Source organism: Natator depressus, chromosome 7 (genome assembly GCF_965152275.1).
Source record: "Natator depressus isolate rNatDep1 chromosome 7, rNatDep2.hap1, whole genome shotgun sequence".
Classification (NCBI taxonomy): Eukaryota; Metazoa; Chordata; order Testudines; family Cheloniidae; genus Natator; species Natator depressus.
Genome location: NC_134240.1, coordinates 25624315 through 25641502, shown reverse-complemented (window position 1 = coordinate 25641502; position 17188 = coordinate 25624315). Strand labels below are relative to the sequence as shown.

The 17188-nt window shown below is 38.1% G+C and overlaps 1 protein-coding gene across 1 annotated transcript in view; it reads left to right on the top strand.

Moving 5' to 3' along the window:
* CCDC66 (coiled-coil domain containing 66) overlaps nt 1-17188 on the top strand; it is a 60004-nt gene that overhangs the window by 262 nt on the left and 42554 nt on the right. Inside the window, exons 2-10 of the mRNA XM_074957749.1 lie at nt 1010-1075; nt 1360-1424; nt 5950-5975; nt 8017-8461; nt 11642-11810; nt 11993-12096; nt 13582-13715; nt 15764-15940; nt 16550-16681. Coding sequence (XP_074813850.1) covers nt 1010-1075; nt 1360-1424; nt 5950-5975; nt 8017-8461; nt 11642-11810; nt 11993-12096; nt 13582-13715; nt 15764-15940; nt 16550-16681 — 1318 coding nt within the window. The remainder of the gene's footprint in view (nt 1-1009; nt 1076-1359; nt 1425-5949; nt 5976-8016; nt 8462-11641; nt 11811-11992; nt 12097-13581; nt 13716-15763; nt 15941-16549; nt 16682-17188) is intronic.

Sequence of the window (17188 nt, the reverse complement as noted above, 5' to 3'; positions counted from 1 at the left end):
GCGGCAACGTGTAATGCGCCCGCCTCCCTCCAAGAGTCCATGTTTTGTTTACTCGTTGTTCAGTGGGTTGCTCTGGGTACTTTATTCTGTGCCTCACGACTCAGTGTGGACAGTCCCTCCCTAGAACTGCTGCTAGCGTAGGCCCCTTGCGTGTTACAACAGGTAGTGACTTTTGGAAGTAAAACATGATCCCTGTGCATTCCGCTAAGTAAGGGAAGGATTCTGGCTTTTAGCTGTCAGCCTTTACTCCCAGTTCTTACAGCTAGGATTTTCACAGGTGTTCCGCCCCCCCCCCCATTAGTGGTACTTCAGTGGTCAATTTATGCATACTCTAATAATTTCACTTTACCTTGTCTCAGTATTAGTGGCTCCAAGAGTTCAAAAATCATGATTCAGGCCTCAAATATCATGATCTTAGCATAAAAACAATTAAGTTTTAAAAAAAGTTTTTTTATTTACTTAGTAGTGTTCGAGCATTTAGGGTTCATGTTTTCAGGCTTTTCTATGCAACTATGAGGGCTAGAAAGCTAAATTGTTTTTTTTTTAAATGAAAGCTAAGATTCACAGATTATCCAATTCTAACAGCCAAGAAAAATACCATGAATCAAAAGAGCTGACAATACGCCTTCCTTAATATTAGGATTAATATCTCGAACTATTTTTGTTTTTCATTTTCAGTAAGAACTAGGATTTCAATAAAATAGAGTTCAGACACTTAAATGTAAGATTTAAAGAAATAAACTGTTTAACATTGATTTCCATTCCCTGGAGGTCTACCTGGTGTTTTTCTTTCTTTCTCTCTCTCTTTTTTTTTTTTTTTTTTTTTGAAGAATCCTCTCTCACAACAGTATGGGGTGTATTAGAATATGAAGAAAATTTAAATTTTTATTTAAAGGACAGCGAAGTACTGTTTTTAAAATGTTTTCCTCCCCCCAGTTGTTGCCATCTCTCAGGCTTCTTGGGTGCTGAAATTAACATGGTTTATATTGTTTAACATACCTTTCTTTAGTTCACCACTTCATCAGTTATCCCATTACCCATCTCTTGGACCGGGTCAGAAATCAGACATGACAAGGTATGAATATATTGAAAGATGTCAGCCCAACTTAGATATATATTGAGATGATGTACAGGCTTAAAAGCACCAGCACTTGAAATAGTATGGCTATCTCCCAATATTTGCGTATTTATAAGAAGCAATTTCTTAAGTTTGTATTTAATATAAACATAGCTCATATCACCTTTTCATATTCTAAGTGACTTGAGACCACCTCTCTCCTTGTGCTGTAATCTCACATACTTTAATGATGATGATTTCAGGTACAGAAAAGTTTAGCTGTTTTTGTTATTGTTTTACAGAGATGGATTAAAGCTTGAAACTGAAATTTTGGATGGAAAACCTAGGCTAATTTTGGCTTCATATGGTATGATTTTTATTATGTATAATCGTTAAGTTCAGTAGTCTCTAATACTTTAAATCTTCTTGAAGATATCTTGTTATAAAGGGTATGGTTAATTTTTTTTAAGTATTAATGTTTTGTATAGTGATGTGAAAGAACTCTTCAAGGTTTTGATGAAATATTCTGTACATTGTTATTTATGGGTCGTAATATTCACCAAAATGGTACTGGCATGGGTTGGTATTTGACTTTCCATAAATCATGCACTGCCAGCTATATGTACTGTCTGACAATAATGGTTATGATCATCACAAATATTGATCAATTGGCAAAGTCTAAGGTAGTCTCAGCTCAGCTCTCAGTAGTCTTTTGGCTCTTGTGCGTCCAGAGATAAATTGACCATTCTATATAGATTGACCTGATTTGAGGAATACTTCCATATCTTTACAATGCTGTATTTAAACAGAGGGAGCATGTTAAAAAAAAAAAAAAGTTTTTGTAAATGTAGTTCCTTCTAAGTTGCAAGGCACTGCAGCTTTCTCTGAGGTTTGGAATGAGTTACTAACCACAGGACAAAACTTTGTGAACATTTTTACTTTTAAAAACCAATATATTTAGGCTACCTCTCATTCTTGCTGCTGAGATGCAAAAATCTCTTTTCCAGTATTTGTTCATTATTAAATGGCTTGAGTGGAAAGCAATGCTTTTACTGTAATAACCCAGCATCAAAGTATATGATCGCATTACTGTTAAGCAGTACTGGGAACAATTCTGATTTCTTGACGGGTCAGCTAGCCATATTGCTGACTAGCACAGGTATTAGTCAAAAAAATATAAATGCAGGATGTCGTAAGTGGAGTGGACAGTAGCACAAGTAAACCCAATAAATTGTGCAAGTCATTCATAAATAAACCCTAAATCTGATGTTCAGAATAAAACACTGCTATTTTATATCTAAGTATAAATCCCCTTTCCCAAAATCTCCCAGGGTTCACTACATAGCTGCCAGAAGCCTGAAGATCTTTGCCTTTTCCCCTCTCTTTAAAGCCATCTTTCATCTTCCAGATTCTGCATTTACCATATTTTTGTCCAGGGAAAACTTTATGGGATTACTTTCTGAGCCAATCAATGCCAGTCAGTCTGCTATAGACATTGTTAACCACTTTAGCACACTTCCCTCCTCTTCTCTCTTGTTCCTTCTGGACTGTAGATGCTACATCTGGCAATCTCCCCCCTTTATGGACCTCAGTGATGGATTGGAACCAGTAGTCACCCCAGAATGCTCTCACAAAGCAAGATAGAATGCTACCCTTTAGCCACTGGACTGGCATTAAATTAAAAAAATAAAATACAAAATCTTGTCCAAGAAAACTATTTTTATAAAGTTCATGAGACTGATGTAAAAACAGCAGTGATATTCAGCTGAATTGTATCAGGTTACATTTATGAATTTGTTTCCTATACAATATTAAAATTTCCAAACAGCAGTGAGACTTTAATCAGGATCATCTTGTGGTGGCTTAAGACACCCAGTTTCAAAGAAATTATTGTGTCTTTTACACAGTAACGGTGGAGAGAATAAGCCATTTAAATGAAAAAGAAAATGAGATTGTAGAGTCAGAAATAGAGGCAGGGAGATTCAACATCAGGCATACTGGCTAAAGCTACTTTGAATTCATTATTTTTAAACTGATTAGATTTCAAGAAACTCTAATGGTGCCCCTAAACAGAGGATCTTTACTTATCCCTCATATAGATGCAAGTTACTGCAGTTTCTCTTGCTGTCTGAGTAATCCTCTATCCAAACCATAGATTCTACCCTTTCACAGTAAAAGGAAGTCCACAGTAAAACAAATACTTACCAAAGGGGTCTTTCAAGGGGATGTTTCAGCGCCTCACTGGAGAGATACTTTTAGCAGCCCTACTCTGTACAGATCTCCCTCTTATGAAGCAGAACAGCATCACAAAAAATCCTACTCCCTTCAGTTTCTCACTGTTATGAGGGCAAGGACCTTATACTTCTGCCGCCTCTCCCAGCACTCCTTGCTATATAGCCTGTTATTCCCGTGGACTCTCTGAGAACTGCAGTTCCTGCTTATTTGGTTCTGGGTTGGTGAGCAGAGCCCACCAGGACAACAAACTCCCTCTTCCCCCGCCTCTCCCCTCCTCTCAAGTAAGGGAAGAAGCCACAGAGCCTACTGGGAACTGTGATCCCAAAATACCTTAATTTCAGGCTGAAACTGAAAACAGGGCAGTGCTGAACTTGGGGCCTGTCCTTAAGGGACAGCATACCTGCTTACAGGGCCTTAGGAGCATAAACATTAAATACAAATGTAAGGATATTTATCTAAAATGGGAAATCATTATCAATGAGGTTGTTTCCACTGGGGTCCCACAAAGATCTGTCCTTGACCTAGTGCTATAAACTATCTTTATCAAGGATCTGGAAGAAAATGTAAAGTAATTGCTGGTAATATTTACACATGAGTAGGGCCCTGCCAAATTCACAGCCATGAAAAATGTGCCACAGACTGTGAAATCTGGTCTTTTGTGTACTTTTACTCTGTACTATACAGATTTCATGGGGGAGACCAACGTTTCTCAAATCGGGGGTCTTGACTCAAAATGGAGTTGCAGGGTGGTCACAAGGTTATTTTATGGGGGTTGCAGTATTGCCACCCTTACTTCTGTGCTGCCTTCAGAGCTGGGCAGCAGGAGAGTGGTGGCTCTTGGCTGGGTGCCCACCTCTGAAGGCAGCGCCCAGCCAGCAGCGACAGAGAAGTAAGGGTGGCAATACAATACCAGGCCATCCTTACTTCTGCTCTGGTGCTGGCGGTGGCTCTACCTTCAGAGCAGGGCTCCCAGCCAGCAGCCGCCACGCTCCAGCAGCCTGCACTGCTCTGAAGGCAGCGCTGCTGCCAGCAGCAGTGCAGAAGTAAGGGTAGCATTACCGCAAACCCCCCCCCCCCCCCATAATAACCTTGTGATGCCCTCCCAACTCCTTTTTAGGTCAGGACCCCTACAATTACAACAACAGAATATTTCAGATTTAAATAGCTGAAATCATGAAATTTATGATTTTTAAAATCCTATGACCGTGAAATTTGTAGGTCCCTACACATGAGACAAAAATTACCGGAGTGGTAAATAGTGATGGGGACAGGTCAGTTATACAGACACCCCTGGATTGCTTGACAAGATGGACTCATTTGAACATATTTTTAAAGACATACAAATGCAAGGTCATACGTCTAAGAACAAAGAATGTAGGTCTCACTTACAAGCTAGAGACCTGTATCCTGGAGTGCTGTGACACCGAGAAGAACTGTAGGGGTAATAGTAGTAGATAATCAGTTGAACATGGGATGCTGTAGCTAAGAGGACGAACACCATCCTTGGATATATAAACAATGGAATATCAAGTAGGAATGGGGACATGATATTACATCTGTATACAGCATTAGTGAAACCATTACGGTAATGTTGTATTCATTTCTGGTGTCAGCACTTCAAAAAGTATGTTGAAAAATTGGAAAGGGTTCAGAAAAGAGCTACCAGAATAATTCAAGGTCTGGAAAACATGCTTTATAGTAAGAGACTAAAGAAGATCAATCTGTTTAGTTTATCCAAGAGATGGTTAAAAGGTGACTTGATTACAGTCTGCAAGTATCTACATAGAAAAGAGATTTCTGATAAGTAGGTGGTTCTTTAAATCATTAAAAGGGCAACTTAGTATGTGGCAAGCCAGGGTGTGAATATACAACACACTAGCCTATCACATACTAAGGGCTTGTCTACACAGTGCGGAAAAAGTGCTCTAGAGGGATGCAATTTGTAGAATGCTCTAATGTTTTGCGTTCTAACTGCCCCGAGTAGATCCTGCACAGAACTATGTTATCGCAAACTAGGTACCTTTTAGAATGGGCCAGCAGGGTCTATGCAGGGCAGTTAGAGTGCTCTACAAATCATACCCCTCTCGAGCGCTTTGCCATGCTGGGTCCTAAGTGGACCCTGCTGCTGCACACTAAGGACAAAGTATATTTTGGAACTTTTAGTGTGCTGTAGTAGGGTCCACACAGCGAGTCACTGTACAGCAAGTTAGTGCACCGTACATTCATGCCATGGATTGTTGCACACCAAGTCTTTGTGTGGACAAGCCCAAAGGTATAATGAGATCCTGTGGTTAGAAGCTGAAGCTAGATAATTCAGACTAGAAATAACGTACACATTTTTTAAAGAAAGAGGGTAATTAACCATTGGAACAGCTTACCTAGGTTTGTAACTAATTGTCCCTCAGTTGAAGTCTTTAAATAAAGACTGGATATCTTTCTAAAAGTTTACTGCATCTAACAAGTTTTTGATGCAGAAATTACAGGTAAGGTTCTTTGGACTGCATTAGGCAGGAGGTGAGACTAGATAACTATAATAGAATAATAGATTTTAAGGCTAGGTGGGACCATGACTTTCTCAGGATGTGGTTTTTAAGGAAATAATTGTTGATTATTGAATACTTTTCTCATGTGTATATTTTGTTTTATTTGTTTTACAGTGGGTAAATCAAAATCCACAGTTAAGGTAAGTGGAGTAATGATTCCTTGATTTTTAGATAACCAAAAATACAATAGTTAATATCTTTTCAAAATGTGTTTAAATAGCGATTTCTGATGTGTCTAAATATCTGTGGTCAATGTTAACTATGAAAGAATGAAGTTCCATTGTCAAAACTCATGGTAGCTGACGAAGTAGGTAGGATTAATATGACTTGAACCCCTCTATCCCTGGAAAATACTCTGCATGCAATATGCCTGAAACTTGGTTAACTAAGACAAATTCTCAGAACAGAGATTGAAAAAAAGACAGTAGTATAATGAACCACATTGGATAACGTTCTGATGATTAAAGTGATTAGTTGGAAGACACAGAGACTCTGGCATCAAAGCTGGGTACTGAAACCAGATTTTCTTGAGTCTTATTCCAGTGTCGTAACCACAAGGCCATCCTTACTTTTTGGATGAACTAGAAGGGAGTAAGATTTGAGATGGAGAAGCCAGAGGAGAGGATGTTTCATTAGTTAAGGCAAGAGAGAACCAAAGCATAGATAATTATTACAGCTGAAGGGAAAATGCGAGAGAGAGATTTATATAGTACAGAACAAAATAAGGTTTGGCAACATACTGATTTGTGGGGAGAAGAGGGGAAAAATATGCCTGGTTCCAGCAACCAAGCGTTAGAAATTTTTAGCCATGTTAAATTTGAAGAAAAGCAACATGACTTTCAGGAAGAGATGATAGAGTTGTCAGCCTGAATAGAGGTGGAGAGGTCAGAAGTGAATGGACAGTCATCATCAGCATAGAAATGTTAAGCAAGATCATGGGAGTAGATGAAGTCACCTAAGAACATACATAAGATACAGGGGGAGAAAGAGAGAGTGAGAATCAAGGGAGATCTCTGGGGAACTCCAGCGGAGAGTTGGAGAAGAAGATCAAAGGAACTCCTATGCAGTTAATACATAACAGCAGCCATTGTAATGAAATAGCTGCCTTGCCTTTTGTCATTCTGAAACCTTACTTAGAAACAAATTGTGCCTTCAGATGCTTGCATACAATTCCTGTTCATATCTATAAGAGTTGCACATGAGTCTTTTGAGGGATGAATTTGCCACTTACTGTGAACCATAATAGCTCAGCCTGAGATGACTTGTTCTGATTTCTATGGGTTCAAGGTTGCCTTGGGGATGGGATAGGATGGAGAAGGTGAAGAGAAATCGTTTTTACTATCCACATTACTTCCTACAATTACAAGTCTGATAGATAATACTGGTTTCAGAGTATAGATAATACTGTGGTTTTCCTTCAGTTTGCAGAAGATAGTAGTTTATCTTGGGTAAATGTGTTTTTAAAGAATATTTACCTGAAAACTGTCTCTTTCCCCAGCACCCACATCTGCCTGAGCCCTTCATACCTGATCAGATAAATGTGACTTTTAACAAGTCTAGTGCCCTTGCATTTATGATGCTTACCCAGCTGGAAGACATTCATACAACTCTATCCTATGACATTATATTGAAATAATTGGGCACACTATTTGAAAGGAGACTAGATTAGGCCTGGCATGCAAGAGGTTAAAGGAAAATTATCCTGTTTTGTTCACCAAAGGGTTTGAAATCTGACAGTTGAATGCAAATACATTTTAAATTAGTGCTTCTGATCAGAACCAGATTATTAAAATTTTATTTTGATTTTTCGCTAGCAGCAACCATAATGCAGAAGAGGGATTATTATCTCTAATACCAGCAGTATGGGACAAGTGACCATACTGTAAAACTAATTTCCATACTGTTGCTTTAGACATTCATATTCAAATTAAAAAATTAACAGTAATGCATACTTTGGAGCCAAATCCTCTTCTCAGTTATATTAGTATTCATCTGGAGTCATTTCATTTAGTGAACTAGAGTTTCTACTAATGTAACAGAGAACAGAATTGGCTTTTACTATTTAGACATGACAGATAGAATACGTGTGCTTTTACTGCCTGAAGGAAGGAAAAGACTACAGGCACATAGTTTTGTCTTTCATAGGATATTAAAGTAAATAAACTGTTATTGTTTCAACAGATGGGTAATAAAGCTAAAATCCTCAAACATCCATTGAGAACAACACAGTCTGGACATGTTCTGAAATCAACACAAAATTCCTGTGTCAAGCATGAACATATTTTAGCAAAACCCAGAAGTGGCTCAAAATGGTCAGCAATAAAAGGTGAAAAAACCTGTGTGACTTTGTCATCGTCTAAAGATTCATCAAAGGAATCCTTAAATAAAAACCATGCTTTGATTATCCAAAAAGACAACACAGCTGGAATGCCGGATTTACAGAACCCTAATAAAATTGCTGTTAAAAAGCCCAAACAGAAGTCTCAAAAACCTCATATCTCAGGTGAAGATCTAAGGAACAGTTTGGTGTGTTTAACACAACAGCAACTTGAACAGATTCTGATAACTGTAAAACAAGGAACCAAAATTGAGTCCCAGGCCCAGGAGGAAAAGCAAGAAGAAACAAGTAAGATATATATCCTGCAGCAAAAATGAAATTTTCTCTTACTGGTAGCTTTTAGAAGGTTTGTATTATGGAAATTAATCGCAGATTTTTGAAATAAAAATGAAATGCTTTAACTTTACATTTAAAATTTCGGGCAGTCTGTTGAATAATTAAATGTGCAGTTTCCAAAAAAAAGTTATTTTATATGTATTAAACGTCAAAGGCACTTTTTGAGTAAAAAGAAAATATTTCAACTTATTTTTAAAAGGAACATTTTCCATTATAAATTAAAAACTACAAAGCCATCTCTAAGTTATTACTGTGAGTTTACATACTTACTACGATTATCTTCTGATATATATTGTCTTCAGTTATGTAAAGAGTCACTCAGATGTTTTTGTTGGGAAGCTAATTTCTCCCAGGTCTGTTTTATCTAAATGTATAAATATTTACAAGTTGTTCCTCTAAACCAGAGGCTATCTCTAGACTTGGAATATGATACATAATTGAAAATTCTCTCTCAAGCACATCACTCAAGGAAAGTAAATAGGAAAAGATCACAAGTGAGTAGGGATTAAAACCTCCCTCCCAGAGGATCCAACATAGAACTGTTTTGGAGCAGACTTGTTTGGGAGGGTGAGCAGAGGTAAGTGCTATATTAGGCCCTGATCTTGAAAATGTGCACCCATTTAACCTTTTGCACAAGGAGCTGATCTGGTCCACTACAGAATTCATTAGGATGCTTCATTAAGTGAGTGTCTGCGGGGTCTGGGCCTTTGACAGTTGTATACATTTGAAGATTTTCTTTTTCGTGTGTGAGTGAGAGAGAAATATTTGGAAGACTGTGGGCCCAATTAAAAAGACCTGACTTATTTCACCACAAAATCAGTTTCATGCTCCAGCAGAAGGGGGTAATATAGTACATACTGGAACATATAATGAAGGTGCAGCTCTGTTGGCTTCAGTAGAGCAACATCAGATTTCCAGCATTTGGTCCTAAGTGTGTCTGTTGAAAGTCTTAACTAACATGCCAAATATGATTATGTTCAGTGATGAGGCCACCAGTTCACTAGAAACTAGACTGAGGCCACCAGCTCATTTCAGTTGCTATGAACCTGTTCCTGGTTCCAACTAGTGACGTAGATGAGCTAGATTATTTTAAAATAAAGCTAGATTTGACACTGACAGTCTTCCCACAAGAAAGAGATACCATCACTTTTGGATCTAGTCTTACTTTACTGAGAGAAGAGGTTCATATAGCCTATCCATGTGTGAGACTGTGACAGCGTCTGAGTGAAACGATCATATTGATGGGCCAAAATTAACCAGAACAAACTGATTTTCCCTTAGACCTGTAGAAAACATTAGATAATATTAAGACTATTGGGAAAAATTGATTACATATCATCAAGAGGAAGAAGAAAGCAATTTTCTTGGTTCATTCAGACATTTCCTGAGTACCTGCTACATTAATCAGAATTATACTTGCAAGTCATAAATCCAGTTTGACCATGCAGGATTGAATAACTCCCATTAATGCCAATGAAAGTTATTCTTAACGTGCATGTGGGGGATGGTTGAGTGTGTGTGTGTGCCTGCACGCAAGAGAATCCCATCTTTCAAATTTAGGTCCTGATCCTATAAGCCCTTTGTATGCTGAACTCCCCTAAAGTTCCAACTGTGGATTGCTGCAGGATCAGCTCCTTAATTTTGTAGCCATAGCTGCTTTTTCAAAATGTATGTTAAGATTGAAGTTTATGAAAAAATTGATCTAACAGTTTATCAGAGGAAATATAAAAGCCAAGTTTTTTTTATTCCTTTTTGGACTGAACACAGTATCTATATTTCACGCTGAATTGTTACATGTGGGATTGTAGTTTGATTTCAGTTAGAGCTATAGTTATATTATTGATAGCTAATCTCACATCTGGGTCAATATTTTCAAATGTGTCATTAGGAACTCTTGATTATGTTAAGCAATGGTATGTAAAAAATTCTAGTTTCAGTTTAGCTGTGAAATGGAGTAGCTGGCAAATCAGTTCAAACCAACTCTTACTGCATACTGATGTATTTTCTATTTTAAATATTGTCTTCAATATTTTTGTACATTTAAGGTTGTTTTTTTTTATCCTAATACCCTTGCCTATATTTCTGGGGGGAAAAGCACCCAAACACGTTGTGTATTCTCTGTTTTCTAAAGATGATTATTTTTTAGAAGTCTATTTTTGGGGTTAGAGCAATGAAGAGTGATGGAGATAACTTCTTTTAAAGCTACTGGAAGATGTTTAATCCCCTGTGTGCCACTGCAATAACAGACATCTTTCATCTGTTTTCCCTAAAAACAGTATCCACCATTGATTTTAGTTTCTATACTTATTTGAAATACGAGTTTAGAGTCTCCTAGCATGCATGTTAAGAGTGGTTTTCAGATAATTTTAATGACACCTTGTTATTAGTATTATGCATAATCACAGTAGCACCGTGAGGTCCCAGCCAAGATCAGCGCCATTGTAATAGATGCTGTGCATATACATGTTAAGAAACAGTTCTTATCCCAAATAGCTTACAGGTTTAAGAAAGGAAAAGAAAGGTTTGGGATATTTATCCTTGCTTTACAGTTGTAGAACAGTCACAGAGGGATTAGGGGACTTGCCCAAAGTCACAAAGTAATTTGTAGGACAACTGAACCAAGGTCTCTTCAGTTCTAGTCCAATTCCTTAACCACAATGCCATCCTTCCTATCACATTCCCTTATGCACAAGATAACATCTTACTGCAAACACATTTACCAGAGAGTTTGTGCCCTTAAAATAACTAGGTTATTTAAGAATATTCTAAGTAGACTCTTGGAAAGCAAAATTGCGAGCAACTCCATCAACATTTAGTGCAGAATTGAATCATTTTAGGCATTGCACTGTGTTGAAGTTATGTGGCATGTCAGCAGGAGTCCTAGAAATCATTGTACCTCAAGGAGAGGTAATACCCTGCCAGTGCTCAGAGGAAGTGCTTCCATTGCTTAATGTCACTCCCCTGTATGTACACCCCTTCTGAGGTGTGCTACTTAGTAGTTCTAGTTTTCATGTGAGCTTCAGCTCCACTAATTTGAATTAGCCAGGTTGTACGGTTAATATAAACTATTGTACACAATGTGGAGTGACAGTCTAGTGCAGTATTTATTAACATGGACATTTTACTTTGTAGGCCAAAACAAACACTCAAATATTAGCACTGCTGCTAATCAGGCCCCACAAGAGGAGAACATAATGGGATTACTCCAAAAAGCTGATGAAGTTTCATCTGTCCCAAATGAAAATAATTATGCCTCAAGCAGAAAACAAGCAGCATCTGAGCAGGCTGAACAGAAAGTTATGTATGTAGATCTGTTAATTAATCATCCAAAATACCTTTTTTTTATTCTTGTATCCTATATTAAACTTTTAATATGAATACATTAGTAATGAAATGGAACCTGAGTAGTTCCAATGTAAATTAATTGCTAATTTAAAATTAGGCACTTTGGCTTTTAAAAATAAATTTTGTTTTTTTCTGCAGTAAGAATTCATGGAAACCAGCTGACATATTTAGTACCCTAGGTGAAAGAGAAGGGGATAAAATGTTGTTAGAAGCAAAGAAGTCCCAGTGGAAGAAGGAACTAGGTATGCATTAAAATATAATTTGCCATATTTATATTAAGCAGTGTATTATGTTGTAGCATTGGTCACTTAATATAGTCAAAGCTTCAATTTTTTTCTAGTTATAAAGGTTTAAATCTATTGATAAGACTAGAGTTTAAACGTGTTTTAAATATTCTCTATCAGTTTGTGTTTTTTCTGTTTGTAAAATACATTTGCTTGAGCTTCTAATTAGACTTGGCTAAAATAGCTTTTTATTTTTAAAACCTTTCCTTGTTTTGTTTCAGACAGAATTTTCATGCCTGTAGATAAAGAAGTTTTCATCCTTGCGCTGGTGCCTATGCCAGGGCAAGAATTGACAGGAGTCAGTTTATGACTTATCTTCCCTATACAGCAAATACATGGCTAGTGGAGCCCTTGGAGCAGGCTAGGGCATTCCACAGAGCAGCCATAACTTTCTCTCCTGTAGCAATAGCTTTTGTGGGCCATGGCATGGTCACAGAATGATCCGGGCACTGCTCCATCCCAATCATTCCTCTTGTCTTTAACACACCTCCTTCCTCCTCTAGTCTGGTCCTACCTGAACCTCCAGCAATAACAACACTGAGGCTCTCTGTGCTGCAGATATTCTTCTGAGGCCTGATGTCTACCCTTTGGCTCTTTTGCTGCAGCCTCACTGGCTCAAAGGGGCGTAGCATAGCACTGAATCTGATCCACAGGTTTCAGTTACTACTGTAGAGTCAGCAGATAGAAAGCAAACACTGTTTTGGTAGGGAGAGGGAAAGATGTAGAAAGGGACATGAATTTGGTCCCATCCCCCATTTTAAATAGACTTGTAGGAATCTATACTCAGTCCTGGCGTCCAAATTCTGAACACCATTGTGGTATAAGCTTTTTTTAAAACATAACTATTGATATTTGTCTTTGAATCAATGTTTTCAGGAGAGTACGATCTTCTAAGGTTACTGGAAATTCCTAATGGAATAATGAAGCCATTAATTCCTATAGAGCGGATTTTGTTTAACCTTGATGTAAATTGTCTGGACAAAAAACCCTCAAATCTCCCACCATATTTCTGGGTTTGATCCTGCACAGTGATACACCAGTTCTAACCTGGTGTAACTTACTTGGTTTCAGTACAGTTGTACTGGCACAAAACTAACAATGAAATGAGGAGAATTCAGGGCCTCTGCTATTTCTTAAGCAATACATGCAATATTTTTGATAAATATTTTCCTGAGTCACTGATAGTCCTTCACAGTTTTATCCTCTCCCAATAAAGATTTCCAGTTGCCTCCTGTTTCCACATCCTCTGCAGCCATCTTTCTCACAGGCAGAGCCTTTCAACACTTAGAACAAATATCTGGTTAGAAAGATTAATCAGGCAAAGGCCAGTTACCCATCTTAAGCTGCTTACGCTATGTTTTTTATATTACCACACTGCATATTACTCTTTTTTGAAATTGCATTTACTTATATTTACTTATTCTCAAAAAAAATGTTTTAAAGACGAACAGATAGCTTTAAAGAAGAAATTAAAAGAAACTTTGGAGCGACAGACAAAATACTACCGTTGGGAGCAAACGGATGGTGATGGTGATAAAACCCATTTGGAAAAACTGGAGACAATTAATCAAGCTAAAGTAAGGCTAGCAAGGAACCATTCTATAAAAGCAATGTGTGTCTTAGAGAACAAATTAATTTAGTTTTTTTATAGTGCTATATTTTGTTCATATTTCAGAATTGCTCTATAAGAGCTTGTTTTCAATGTGTATCCACTGATTACTTGTAAAATCTGCATTTAGGGATAAATCCCAGCACACAGGTCATGTTACTAGGCTGTGCACTTGTAGATTCCATTTCCTCTCCCTGGTAGAAAAACAGTAGTAAAGATCTTTGTATGTCCTAACAGAGCCCTGAAGGACCCTGTATGAAGCCCTTATTGTGTGGGTGGTGGGGGTGGGGAAGTGGCCAGTGATCCCATGTCTACTCTTTCCTGCCTGTCTTGCATCAGACCCCCTCAGTGTTGCCACAGAAAGCCTATGGAGAGCTTCTTGTCAAGTGAAATCAGCCTCTTAGCCTCATACTTTGCCTATAATTTGTGACTTTGTTCATACTGTAGCTATCATTTAATTCCTACCTCTGTACTTTAATTCTGGTGTTTCTTAGTAACCTTTATTCTTAATTTGTTGACTTTTTCCTCTTTCATTGTTCTGTGGTTTGAGAAGAATAAAACAGTATAGTTACGATCAGTCAAGCAATACTTAGGTTGCTCATTAATTTTGCTGTTTAATACATTTGCCCTCTTGTGCAAATACAGTATGTAGAACCAATTAGATTAAAGGCAAGTTCAACTATAAGAATCTACATATCTAAACCAATATTTAGTTTGCGTGTCTGAGTAGGATGTATCCTCTACTAATAGAAAGGAAAACAAATTCAGTCACTCAATCTTATCCAAGGATCTGGTACCTAATATGTCTTGACTTAGGAAGCAAGACTCTTTTTTTGAGGTTTAAAAATATAATTGCACCCTGATAAATAGGTGATAATGGCAGCCTTTTGGGAACATAACCAGGGTGGACTGGGTTTAATCCTATCTATTTTATTGGACACTGCCAAGCAGAATTCTCCAGGTTGTAGCATCTATCACCATTATGGCATAAGTAGTTTGTTATCATAGAATGATAGAATATTAGGGTTGGAAGAGACCTCAGGAGGTCATCTAGTCCAATCCCCTGCTCAAAGCAGGACCAACACCAACTAAATCATCCCAGCCAGGGCTTTGTCAAGCCGGGCCTTAAAAACCTCTAAGGATGGAGACTCCACCACCTCCCTAGGTAACCCATTCCAGTGCTTCACCACCCTTCTAGTGAAATAGTTTTTCCTAATATCCAACCTAGACTTCCCCCACTGCAACTTGAGACCATTGCTTCTTCTGTCATCACTGAGAACAGTCTAGCTCCATCCTTCTTGGAACCCCCCTTCAGGTAATCGAAGGCTGCTATCAAATTCCCCCCCACTCTTCTCTTCTGCAGCCTAAATAACCCCAGTTCCCTCAGCCTCTCCTCGTAAGTCATGTGCCCCAGCCCCTTAATAATTTTCGTTGCCCTCCACTGGACTCTCTCCAATTTGTCCACATCCCTTCTGTAGTGGGGGACCAAAACTGGACACAATACTCCAGGTGTGTCCTCACCATTGTCGAATAGAGGGGAATAATCGCTTCCCTTGATCTGCTGGAACTGCTCCTACTAATACAGCCCAATATGCCATTGGCCTTCTTGGCAACAAGGGCACACTGCTGACTCATATCCAGTTTCTCATCCACTGTAATCCCCAGGTCCTTTTCTGCAGAACTGCTGCTTAGCCAGTCGGTCCCCAGCCTGTAGTGGTGTATGGGATTCTTCCTTCCTAAGTGCAGAACGTTACTTTCCTGTGTAGCATTCAGAATCGTTTGAAAGTTGTCTGTCTTGGACCCCAAGAATTGGGATTTGACTTTTTTTTTCTGACTTGTTGGACGTTGGTAATTGCATGTACATTACATATTTTGGTAGAAGTTTCTATGAACTGCAGCATGTACAAACCTAAAGTACAAGTTACCAGTTTTTTTAAAAATGTGTTTATATTGAAATAATCAACCCCAAAAAATTAAATTGAATATTTTAAATCACCAAGATGCTATTATTTGCAGATGACATTTCCAGCTGATTTGGGCATTGATACTGAGGAAAACCACATTTTTAGAACCACTTTGGTCACAGAGACTAGTGAAGTTGCACCCAGTGTTTCAAGTGGACCAACTGGACAGTCATCTAGTTTCAGTTCTCCTGACTTGCCAGCTGCCATTCGGACAGCATTTGTGTTAGGGGTAAGATTAAGTTGTATGCAGTATCTTGTCTCTAAGAAGAATTTACTATTGTGGGTGTGTATCTGCAGTAGTTCTATTAAGCAAGCCTGTTCCAGATTTTTTTGCCCCCTATCATTTTTATTGCTGCATTTGAATCCACAGTTTACAAGGATATTGATGTTATGAGGTGGTTCTATGAAATCATGCATTTTTAGTAGATATTTTTAGAGCTGACATTAGTAGTTTTGACATAAAGGAATGTACTTGATTCGTGAGTCAATCCATGTACGTATCTCGTAATGCAAAAAAGAAAGAAAATTAGGAGGTTAAATAAAATCTAGCACACATGTAGAAATTAACTATTGCTGAGGCTATCAATAGAAATAAAGATGAATAGAGAGTTTATCATCTGCATTTTATAGTGAACATTCTGAAGACCTTGATGGGACAATTAATTTGGGCCAGATTGTGTTGAAAATGAAGTCTTATTTTACGCCAGATAGAATAGCAATATGTGAATTAATGCAGGTATTCATGAATGGCGGTACTACTTAAAAATGAGAAATGGGGGGTGATGGGAGGCAGGCAGTTACTCTGCTGCAGGTAAAAGACCAGTATCTGTCATTTCAGGAAGCGACACCAGTGGAGCACCCCTTTAGTGCCATGAAACAAGAACAACAGAAGAAGTGGCTTCTAGATCTGGACAAACAGAAGGAAGAGGCTAAACTACGAAAAATAGAGGAAAAACATAATTATTCAAAGGTAGCTGTAATTTAGAGGGATGATTTGGAATAAGAAAAGGTCTGTTTTTTAACTTTCTCGTTCAATTCTGCTCAAGTGGAAGTCTATCAACAAATTGTAGATCACACAGCTCTGAAAGCCTGACAATAAGCATCCACAACTCCTATTGATTTTGGTGGGAGTTGTGGGCACCAAGTACCTCTGAAAAATAAAAGCTGAAATCCTGGCTCATTGAAACTCAGTGGTAAAATTCCCATTTACTTCACTAGGAACAGGAGTTTACCCCAAGTCTTTGACATTCAGTGAGCTCTAGCTAAACAACCAGCCAGTAATGACAGAAGTAGCATTATAGCACTTTGACAGCAAAGGGACCAGAGAGTCCATTCTAAGTCAGCTCATGTGTGTTATGTCCATAGTCCTTCTGTACATTACATCAAAAGACTTACAGAAGAAAAATTCTTTCCCCAAATACCCTACTGTAGCTCTTCATATGAGTCAGACAGCTTACCTCCCTTAGGGGACAAGGAA